Source organism: Natrix helvetica, assembly GCF_964273705.1.
Source record: "Natrix helvetica genome assembly, chromosome: 1".
Lineage (NCBI taxonomy): Eukaryota > Metazoa > Chordata > Lepidosauria > Squamata > Natricidae > Natrix > Natrix helvetica.
The window spans coordinates 343,129,908-343,140,875 of record NC_138548.1 but is presented as its reverse complement, the minus strand read 5'-3'; the positions used below and the strand labels follow the sequence as shown (position 1 = coordinate 343,140,875).

General features: G+C 44.9%; 1 protein-coding gene across 3 annotated transcripts; it reads left to right on the top strand.

Annotated features, from left to right (window-relative positions):
* Positions 1-936: 936 nt before the first annotated feature.
* LOC309393507 (uncharacterized protein) lies at positions 937-5,721 on the top strand. 3 transcript variants are annotated; one of them, XM_081955806.1, is made up of 2 exons: positions 937-1,457; positions 3,569-5,721. In XM_081955806.1, exon 2 carries the CDS (start codon positions 3,580-3,582, stop codon positions 5,029-5,031), a length of 1,452 nt encoding a protein of 483 aa, XP_081811932.1. In that variant the 5' UTR covers positions 937-1,457; positions 3,569-3,579; the 3' UTR covers positions 5,032-5,721. The 3 variants fall into 3 exon arrangements, with proteins under 3 accessions (XP_081811932.1, XP_081811933.1, XP_081811931.1); XM_081955807.1 differs by lacking the exon at positions 937-1,457 and adding an exon at positions 1,740-1,862; XM_081955805.1 differs by lacking the exon at positions 937-1,457 and adding an exon at positions 2,465-2,498.
* Positions 5,722-10,968: the final 5,247 nt, after the last annotated feature.

The window sequence follows — 10,968 nt, the reverse complement described above, 5'->3', positions numbered from 1 at the left end:
AATCATTTTGGTTGCTCTTCTCTACACTCTTTCTAGAGTCTCAACTTCTTTTTTTATAGTGTGGTGACCAAAACTGGTTGCAGTACTCTAGGTATGGTCTTATTAAGGCTTTAATTAGTACCTCATATGATCTTGAATGGTAACTGTGGTTCATCTGTTACAGTAATAGAAGCCGGGCGTGGTGTGCTAAGAAAGGCTTATTGCAAGAAAGCTATTTAACATGAAGAATCCCTAAGTCTCCGTTTCGTGGTTTCTGTGGACACATTTTGGCAGATCCGCGCATGTGTGAATTTTCTAGGATGGCAGCTTGGAGGTTGGGCTTTAATAACTTTCAGGCATCAGACAGTATGTTCCAGTGTGATTTATTTCAAATTTACTGGGATGCGGGGGAGCGAACTTAAATCAAGGTCCTCGATCCCCCCTAGACATTTAGTGTAGGTGACTAAGACATTGAGCTTGTCCATCAGAAAGGTCGGCTGTTCAGTGGTTCGAATCCCTAGCACCACCTGAGTTAGCTCCGTTACTTGTCCCAGCTTCTGCCAACCTAGCAGTTCGAAAGCAAGTAAAAATGCAAATAGAAAAAATAGGGACCACCTTGGGTGAGAAGTTAACAGAGTTCTGTGCCCCTTTGGCGTTGAGTCATGCCGGCCACATGTTCACGGAGATCTCTTTAAACAGCGCTGGCTCTTCGGCTTTGAAATGGAAATGAGCACCGCCCCCTAGAGTCAGGAACGACTAGCACATATGTATGAGGGGAACCTTTACCTAATTGTGATGTGCGGCATGCATACCCGTATCTTCAATCCATTCCAGGGCCGATATCCCAGAACTGGAAAATGGGCATCATTTACTTTAAAAAAAAAAATCCAAATGGGTTTCTTAAGAACTATCATACTCTAGTGGCAAAGTCCCATTTCAACACGAGGGAGAAACTGGCGACCAACGGCAGGCTAAAAAAAAAAAAATCGAACCAGTGTTGACTTTTGCTGTCTTCCCGCCCGTCAAACCAGGAGACCGAATAAACCTTGGCCAAGATCGCAGGGAGACTTGGGTCCTCTTCCCCCCTCTGGTGCCAGGGAAGCGTGGAGCGGCCGCCTCGCCGCTCTTTTCCGCAGGGCCGCCAGGGGTCTCCGCCTGCTGCGCTAGCCCGGCGGAGGCCGCCTCTTGCGCGCAGAAGCCTTTCCGTGGCGCAGCTTCCTGTGCCTGACTCAGCCTCTCAACCAGGCGAGGATTGGCTGAAGCGGCCGGGAGCTCAGCCTTGCCTTGGGAAGTCCAGCCTCGGCGGTCAGGCAGTAACCCCTGTGCAGCCTCCTCCTCCTCCTCCGATTGTGCCCGATCTGCTGCTTGCAGTGCCCGGGTTTGCTCTGGCGCCGGTGCTTCCCCTCCGCGGGTGCTCCGGGCGCCGCTTTCTGCTGGCAGATCCGTCCTGCTTGCATCCAGTCTCTCGCCCGAGCTTAGTAAGTTAACGGGGACGTGGGGGAAGCTTGAGCTGTCCTCCCGCGCGGTCACCGCGCTTGGAAGGCTGCAGTGGGTCTCAGTCCCGCTCGATTCCTTCCTGCGGGATCGCCGGAGGGAAAGCGGGACCGAGTGTCGCAAGATCCTCCGCGCTTTCGCCTAATGCTCCGACTGGGCTTGGGTGGCTGCCGTCTGCTGATCTAGGCCGCTATTGTTTTTTTTGGGGGGGGGGGCTGCCCGCAGGATTAAACACCATTACACAAAGGAGATCCTGCTATTTTCCTCTCCCGATCAGTGGATCTCCTTCCCTCCCTCCCTCCCCGAGAGGTCAGCGTAAAGCGTTTTATCTGAATCAATGCAAGGAAAAATGGTTTGCGCTTTCCTAGTTAGCAACTTACCTAGTTAAGGTAAGCCTGACTGCGGGATCCGGGCTGTAAAAAATCCCGATGGTCCATTACATATAGTAGCAAAGAATCCCGTTGGCCTCTTGCTGTTTGCTGCACTTGGTTTTCTTCCTGCAGCCCTTTCATTGCATATCTAGGTAACCTTGTAGCTGTACGAACGATTTAAAGAAGCAGGCAAAAATTTTAAAAGCAAAAGAACAACCTGAAGCACATTTTCCCCTTGTTCTAATTAGAATCTAGAGAAGGGAGAACTAGCACAATAGGCAGGCAGGAATCGTTTAAATCGTTTTTTTAAATCATCTTTGTCATTGTGTGGCAACTTGAAAATGTGTGGACTTCAACTCCCAGGATTCCCCTGCCAGCATGTTGAAAAACACTGTTTTAGATGAAACAATACAGGCAACCAAACCAGGTATCCCAGTCGGAAACTGGTTAGGAAACTCCACTCCCTTACGTCAATTGTCCCTGTTGGTTAATGAAATATTTGCAGGAAGAAAACCAAGGCACTGACACCCCCCCCAACATTTTAACCCTGATTTACCCTTTGTAGCTAAAGGTCACTTCTTGTATATTCTCCATTATCTATCATTTGCAGCTTTCCAGAAATAGAGACAGAGAAGATGATAGATATACCCATAGGTACATATAAATGCTCTTTGTTTGTATCTACATATATCTTCATAGCCACTCATCTCTCTCTCTCCCTCCCTCCCTCTCTCTCTCATTGAGCCCATGTTGCTAAGTGAGAAATTTGTTAAGTGACTTTCACCCCCATTTTACAACCTTTCTTGCCACATTGGTTAACTGAATCACTGCAGTTAAATTAGTAGCATGGTTGTTAAGTGCCTCTGTCTTCCCCATTGATTTTATCACTGCAGTTAGATTAGTAGCATGGTTGTTAAGTGCCTCTGTCTTCCCCATTGACTTTGTTTGTCAGAAGGTTGCAAAAAGGGATCACATGACCTCGGGACCTGCTGCAACCATCATAAATGTGAGACAGTTGCCAAGCATCCGAATGTAAATCATGTGACCCTGGGGAGGATGCAATGGTCATAAGTGTGAAACATGATCATAAGTTACTTTTTTCAGTGCCGTTGTAACTTCAGACGGTCACTGAGTGAACTGTTGTAAGTCGAGGACTACCTGTACTCTAACCCACAGTTCCCCAACATTTCTGACTTTGCGGACCAGCCGGGGGTGCAGGGGGGGGGGGATGGAATGGGGATAGTTCCACGCAAGCGGCTGGCAAGTGTATATGCGTGCATCTCCATTTGTGCGAGCAGCATGCACGCGCCCCTAACGCTTGCTTATTAAGTGGATCATTGTGACCATGCTCAATTTTATGACCTTTTCTGCAGTGGCTGTCCATTGAATGCCACAGTCATTATATGAGCACAGCAGTCGTAAAGTGAAGCCATTATATCCAAAGGCAATCCAAAAATAAACACCAGCTTCTGGCAAAATCCACTGAAAATGATACATGATTATGGAACCTGCAAAAAAGGCCGTAAATGTGGGCCAGCTGCCAAGTGCTCAAAATGTGATCATGTGACCGGGGGTGGGGGTGGCGGGTCAGGTGTTAGGACTCGAAAACTGGGTTAGTAAGTAGCTCTGGGGAGATCCGTCATAATTTCAAAAAGTCGCTAAGCCACACGTTTGGGACTACCTGTAATATGGCTAATTTTCATGTGGATTCTATTTCCATCCAGTCGTTGAAAAGATGGTGAATGAGGAAGAGGAGGGTACTTCCAAGCAAGGCGGACCTAAACCAGCAGAGCCGCATGGGATGCTGTCTGAGAGCTGCCAGAGTCATGGGTCTCCAGACGTCGAACCGGAAGGAGGTGAAACCAACGAGACGGAACCGAGAAGCTCAAAGCACGACCAGGAGAGTAATTCTCTCGCCGTCAACGGTGACGCTTCTGACGGTGAGAAGGTTTATCCCTCACAGACACAGTATATTTGCCCTGTTTGCGGGGAATGTTTTAACGGGAGTTCCTGTCTCGTGGAGCACCAGAGGGTTCACAAAGAGGAGAAACCGCGCCCCTGCCCTGTCTGTGGTAAAGGTTACATCCAGGAAGCTGACTTGGTGGCGCACATGCAGAGTCACACGGATGAGAAGCCATTTTCTTGCCTCGAGTGTGGGAGGAGCTTCCTTTTCAGCTCAGACCTGGTGGCCCATCAAAAGGTCCACACTGGGGAGAAACCTTACATCTGTCTGGAGTGTGGGAAAGGCTTCTCCCAGAGCTCCCAGCTGATGTCCCACCGCAGAGTCCATACCGGGGAGAAGCCCTATGAGTGCATTATCTGCGAGAAGAGCTTCCGGTCCAACTACGACCTGGTCAACCACCAGAGGAGCCACACCGGAGAGAAACCTTACATATGCTCTGACTGCGGGAAGAGCTTCACCCGCAGCTCCCACCTTATTTCCCATCAGAGAGTCCACACCGGCGAAAGACCGTACCCTTGTGGGATCTGCGGGAAGCGTTTCCGCGACTGCTCCCATCTCATTCGGCACCAGAGGGTCCACACGGGCGAGAAACCGTACGAGTGCTCCATTTGTGGGAAGAGCTTCCGGGTCAATTACGATTTAGTCACTCATCAGCGGAACCACACGGGAGAAAAACCTTACGAATGCCCCGATTGTGGGAAAGGCTTTAAGCGGAGTTCGCATCTCATCTGCCACCAGAGGGTCCACACTGGAGAAAGGCCGTATCCCTGCGGCATCTGCGGGAAAAGCTTCAGCTACAGCTCAGACCTCATTAAGCACCAGAGAATCCACACGGGGGAGAAGCCTTACGAATGTCACATTTGCGGGAAGAGCTTTCGGATCAATGCTGACCTGGTCACGCACCAGAGGATTCACACTGGGGAGAAACCTTACACTTGCTCTGATTGTGGGAAATGTTTTGCCCGGAGCTCGCGTCTTGTGTCCCATCAGAGAGTCCATGTGAAGGACGGGACCTTGGGAATGTCTTTTTCTGAAACTGAGTCGTCCCAGCCAGGAACAGCTGTTGTGTCCCCAGCTCCTGAGCACCCTTGGGCCAAGGAAGAGAAGCTGGACCCAAGTGAGCCTCTGGCTCTGACCAGCCTGGGAACTTCTACTCCGTTCGTCCTTGGTGATACTCCACAGGCTGGCCATGTGAGTGAAATAAAGACAGAATTCAGGAGCTGAGAGGCAAGAAAACTAAAAGGGAAACACTTACTTTCCAGTAACAAAATAGTGTACAGAATCCGGAGTCCCTTGCCCATTTTAATTAGCCTTCATGGAAAGTTTGCTTGATCAAACAAGATGCTATCCATGGCTCCCGCCCACCCCCACCCCAGTGTGCATATTGAAGGATGAATGGGTTGATCCAAGGAAGAATAAAGTGTCTGCGCCCGCAGCGTGGTCTCGCCGGCCGTATTTAAATTAAAAGCCATTTTGACATGGGCTGGCTTTGCTTCCCCAAAGAAACTCTTGGAAATATAATTTGTTGAGAATTCTTGATTAAAAATTTATAGCGTAGAGGTGGGAGGGGAAGTGTACAAAAACGGATGTAACGGAGCCCCTTCAGAAATATATTTATTGATGCAAGCAAAAATGCCGCTGCTGTGTATGGGTTGCCTTGAAATGACAAATGGAGCAAGACAATTATATCTGAAATTAGTGTTTATTGTAGGAAAGTGTTTTCTTTAAAATAATGCAAAGTAATAATCTCTTATCCATCATGGCTGTTTCTTAAGAAATCCATACAACCTAGGGGTTTATTTGCTCTGTTCCTCAGTGGAAAGCCATGGCTTTTTAAGAATATATTGAACACACACAGTTCTTTTAAACCAGGGGTGTCCAAACTTGGGAACTTTTGTGGAGTTCAACTCCCAGAATTCCCCAGCCAGCCATGTCACTCAGCGATGTCACTCAGTGACATGCTGGCTGGGGAATTCTGGGAGTTGAAGTCCACAAGTCTTAAAGTTCCCAAGTTTGGACACCCCTGTTTTAAACGCAGTCTTCTGCTTCACGGAAACATTCTGTTGCTTATTATCTTCTAACAATTTCTCTCCTACGTTTGTGTGTGCGTATTTTTTAATAAAGACACTGTTGCTATAATAAAAATGCTTTAGTTGGGTAGAATAAAGCTTTAAGTCATTAATAACATTATTTAACTTAATTTATAAGCCATGATCTTTTTGTACAGCTCGACCACTCATACAAAGAGAGGGATGTATGGGGCAATTTTGCTTATTTCTCTCCCTCATTTCTCATGGAGCAGCTGTATAGGCCTCCACCTTTAGCCTTTCAACTAGGCATGTCGCTGTATCTGTCGAAAGGAAGAATTCGGGTGGATTTTTTTGTAGTAGTGCAGTGAAAGCATCTCTCCTTTGGGTCTTTTCTCAAGGTGAATTCAAATAAAACTTGAGGAATTTCAATCCAGCTATATAAAAACATAAACCAAGTATGACGCAAAGGCTTGTTGTGTCTAGTATATGTCTGAAATGTTTATGCTGTTCCCTGGAGGTTCACCGCTCATCTCTTCTTGTTTATTGTATTCCTTCTATTCATTAATCTTTCTTTTTTTTTTTTTTTTGCCTGAAATCTCAAACGTTCACTCACAGTTCTTCCTGAAGGGAAAATGGGATGCTGGTAACAGATTTAGTCAACTTTGGGTGCAGTCATATCTGGGCTTGATTGTGAGTAGATGTGCTTGGGACTATACCAGTGATGGCGAACCTATGGCACGCGTGCCACAAGTGGCACGCGGAGCCATTTGTCAGGGCACGCGAGGCGCATACGCGCTTGCCAGCTGAGTTCACCTTTTAAAAAGCTATTTTTTGCCTTCCCCAGGCTCCAGAGGCTTTATAGGAGCCTGGGGAGGGTGAAAAGAGCCCCCCCCCACCCCTCCGGAGGCTTCAGGGACCGTTTTAAGCGTTCCGAAGGCTTCAGGAAAGCCTCCGGACGGTCCCTGAAGCCTCTGGAGGGCCTTCGGGGGGGCAGGGGAGGCTGTTTTCGCCCTCCCCATGCTCCTATAAAGCCTCTGGAGCCTGGGGAGGGCGAAAAAAGCATGTAAAAATTGGGGGGGGGGGTTGTGCGCGCATGCGCACTGGGGATCGCGCATTGCAGTATGGGTGCGGCACGCCCGCACACGACCCCCCCCGCGCTCCCTCCATTTGTGGCATGCGAGCCAAAAAAGGTTCGCCATCGCTGGACTATACTATACTTGGGACTATACTTACATTTGGGACTATACCTATATGTTGATAGCTGCTAACCAAACGATTGTGAAAACTGTCAGTTGTTACAGCTGTGTGTCCCACCCCATAGCCATAGGCCAAGAGTCGGCAACCTTAAACACTCAAAGAGCCATTTGGACCCATTTCCCACAGAAACTCTTCTGGTGCCTGACTGTTTCCTGAGCGGCCACAAAACTAACATATGTAGTTGAATTAAAGGTTCTGTTTCCTTCTGAAACTTTTCTTTTCTTGGATTTATCCATGGTTGGCCTATTGAGGGGGTCGAAAAGCTCAATAAATCACATGCCGGCGGGTGTCACACATTGGCGGTTGTGATGCATATTTGGAGTGACAGGGAGCCGCGGCAGAGGGATGAAAGAGCCACATGTGGCACAAGAGCCACAGGTTGCTGACCCCTGCCGTAGGCCATGAAGAAATCGCATGCAGACCAGCAAGCAAGGCTGATAAATGGAATATTTCATTTATGCCTACAATTTTTTTTTTAAAAGTCAGAGAAAGAAGCTCGGAACAATGTCCTGATCTATGGTGCCTAGGTTCACACATCTCTCTAAGCTGCAATTTTATTGAACAATTTTGTTGATGAAGCCATAGCCCACTGTGTTCACACCTTGTGCAGTCTTACACCGTGGTTCAGAAACCGCAATAAAATAATAAGACAGTTTCGCAAAATGTACTGAAACAATACCACCTGCATTACTCTTCCTTGTTGCATACATTCCCAATAATTTAGCTAGTGGTTTTTGTGGTCTTGCTTATAGAGGTAGTCCTCAACTTACGACCATAATGGAGCCTGGAATTTCTGTTGTTTGTCATGACAATTATAACTTGAGGCAACCATGTGGCTGATATGATTTTGCTACATTTTTTTACGGCAGTCATTAAGTGAACACCAGTGTTGTTAAGTGTACCCATTGTCCACAGTGGACATTTTTATTTGCCAAAAAATAAAAGTAAATGTCCATAAAAAAATAATTGTAAATTACTATCCCACAAGTATGGGATACTGCAAATGGGCATAAGTGCATCCATAAATGCTGAGGGCCAAAATGTGATCACATGACTTGAGGTCACGTGGCCATTGGAACTTTGAATCTGATCTTAAATACGCTCTGGAGGGTCCATGATAACTTCAAATGGTTGCTAAGCAACCGGTCTTGACAAGGACTAACCAAAACACCACTAAAGACCAAGGGCAGAAATGGGGTTTGGAAGTAGCGAGAGAATGTATAAGCCTTGGCAAAACCCAAAAAGCTGGTGATAAAAGATCATTCAATGCATTGTTTATATTTGATGAATTGCACCTCCCAGAATTTCCTGTCATTAAAGATAATTTTGACTAGAGAATCTGACAAGTAGCTCAAAGTATCTGAAGAACACGTTGGAGAACGCTGCCCCATTGCTGCGCATGTGTGTGCCGGAAACCGGAAGAGCAGGCGCACCAGCCACCTGGACTTGCGGTTTCTGGCGCGCATCCGTGCATGAAGAATAGCGTGTGCGCTGGAAACCGGAAGAGCAGCCGCCCTTTGCACATGCGTGCACCAGGAAGATGATCTGGTTTCCAGCCCGCACATACGCACTGGCCACCTGTTCTTCCAGTTTCTGGCACACATGCACGCACAAAGACCAGCAGGCTGGTGCACTGGAACCCGGAAGAGGAACGGGCAACAGCTTGCGTTCCCTAAGAGATGGCTCTGCTTGCCACATCAGTCACGCATGCCATAGGTTCGCCATCACACTAGACTATCAATGATGCATTTGCCCATATCCGGTCGAAGAAACAGCTAATTTGAAAATGTGCCTCTTTGAGCTAATATAAAAAGTTGGTTTTTACCAGTGTCATAGAAGATGTTCTGAGTTAATGTTCGGCCATGCGATGTGAAAAATGTACAGTTGATAAAAATGTTTCCCTCTTACTGGATGACACATCTTTCACATAGCTTTAATAAGGAGCAATCTTAGATATAGATGACCATCTCACATTTAATTGCATATCCCAAGAATACTTTTTCCTGAAAGGCAACTGGATTTTCTTGGTTTTCCTTGGAGATGTTTCGCTTCTCATCCGGAAGCTTCTTCGGTTTTAACTGAACCTTTGGAATAAAATTCTGTCTTAGTTTCACAGAAAACAGTTATAAAATTTAAATACTATATATATATTTAGGCATACCAGGGGTTGTAACACAAATACATACATATATATATATATATATATATATATATATATATATATATATATATATATATATATATATATATATATATATATATATATATATATATATATATATATATATATATATACACACACACACACACACACACACACACACACTCATATATATATATATATATATATATATATATATATATATATATATATATACATACATACACACACACACACACACACACACACACACACACACACACACACACCAAACAGAATAACACCAGTGCAGAATATAATCTCTTACTCTAAATAAAACATATAATCCATAGATGTGTCATAATAAACAGTTCCACAAATGCTATTGATCTCTTTTGCAACATAAACTGGCTTGTGTTCCCATATTTTTCTTTAAAAATAAAGATTAAGTTCAATTGGCAAAAGCTAAATGCAAACGTGCAACATGAGAACCATGTGTAGCTTAAAATAATGGGCAGTCTGTTCATTTTATTTTATTTATATTGATTTATATTAGGGGTGGTGCAGAACTGGTTTTTGCTAACATTACACAGACAGGCACATGGGGTGGATTTATATATTACGTTTACCTAAAGATGGGGAAACGGAAGCCCTCCAATTAATGATGGTTTCCATAGTTAGTCCCAACCAGTAGGACCAGTGGTAAGTAATGCTGGGATTATACTTCAGCAACATCTGAAAGTCAAGTTTCTTCATTCCTGCAGTGAATCACCATACAGTTTGCTTGGGCTTTGAATTGGATGCAAACTGGGCAGCTGCAGAATATTGACAGTTAAAACTCTGGCTTAGCCACAATGTATGAACCCAACTTCTGCTAATTTAAATATTTAAAAAATAGGCATGCTGCTAGCCGTAACAATTAATTAAACCTTGTCAACTTCACAAAGAATAAGGGGTTTCCCCTCTGAAAATATACTAGGTATAGAAGGAACTGATGCAGTTAGCTTAATCAGAATTTTCTGTAACTTGGCCAGCTGAACCGAAGGGAAGTACCATTGGGGAGGGGGGGGAATCTTTTAACTTCTGTCTACATAAGTTTTTTCTTAAACTTTCTTTTTAATATGTTTTATCGATCAAGTTTGTTTATATCTTATGTTTACTGTCCTTCTGTCTGTATTCCTATAGACTTGGGATTTTTTTTTCCAATTTAAATTTACTGTATTCCAGTTGGTAGCCAATAAAGTTTGTTTGAAATTTATTTTGAGCGTTTATCTTTTATCTGGGAATTACAAACTAACCAGAAAATGAAAAAAGTCTTTCCCGACGTAGATTAAATTGGTTTACAGTGGCATTCCTCAAAACTCTCTTCCCATAGATAGAAGGCTGCTCATTCGTTGGTTAATGGGTTCATGTTATGAATGACTGCATCACAAGAGTGCTAATGAATGGGTCTACAACAACCTGGATGGAAACATTGAACTGCGGGACACACACTTCTGTGCTGGGACTTGTGCTGTTCAACATTTTTATCAATATGAATGAGGAAATTGGGTAGAGATTACACATTTGCACATGATACACAATTAGTTGGTCCAGCTAATTTTTTAGATCAGAGTTGTCCAAACTTGGCATCTTCTATTCTTCAATACTACAAGTCTTAAAAGTCCACAAGTCTTAAAGTTGCCAAGGTTGGACACCCTTGCTTTAAATGAAAGAAGATTCAAAAAGAGCTAG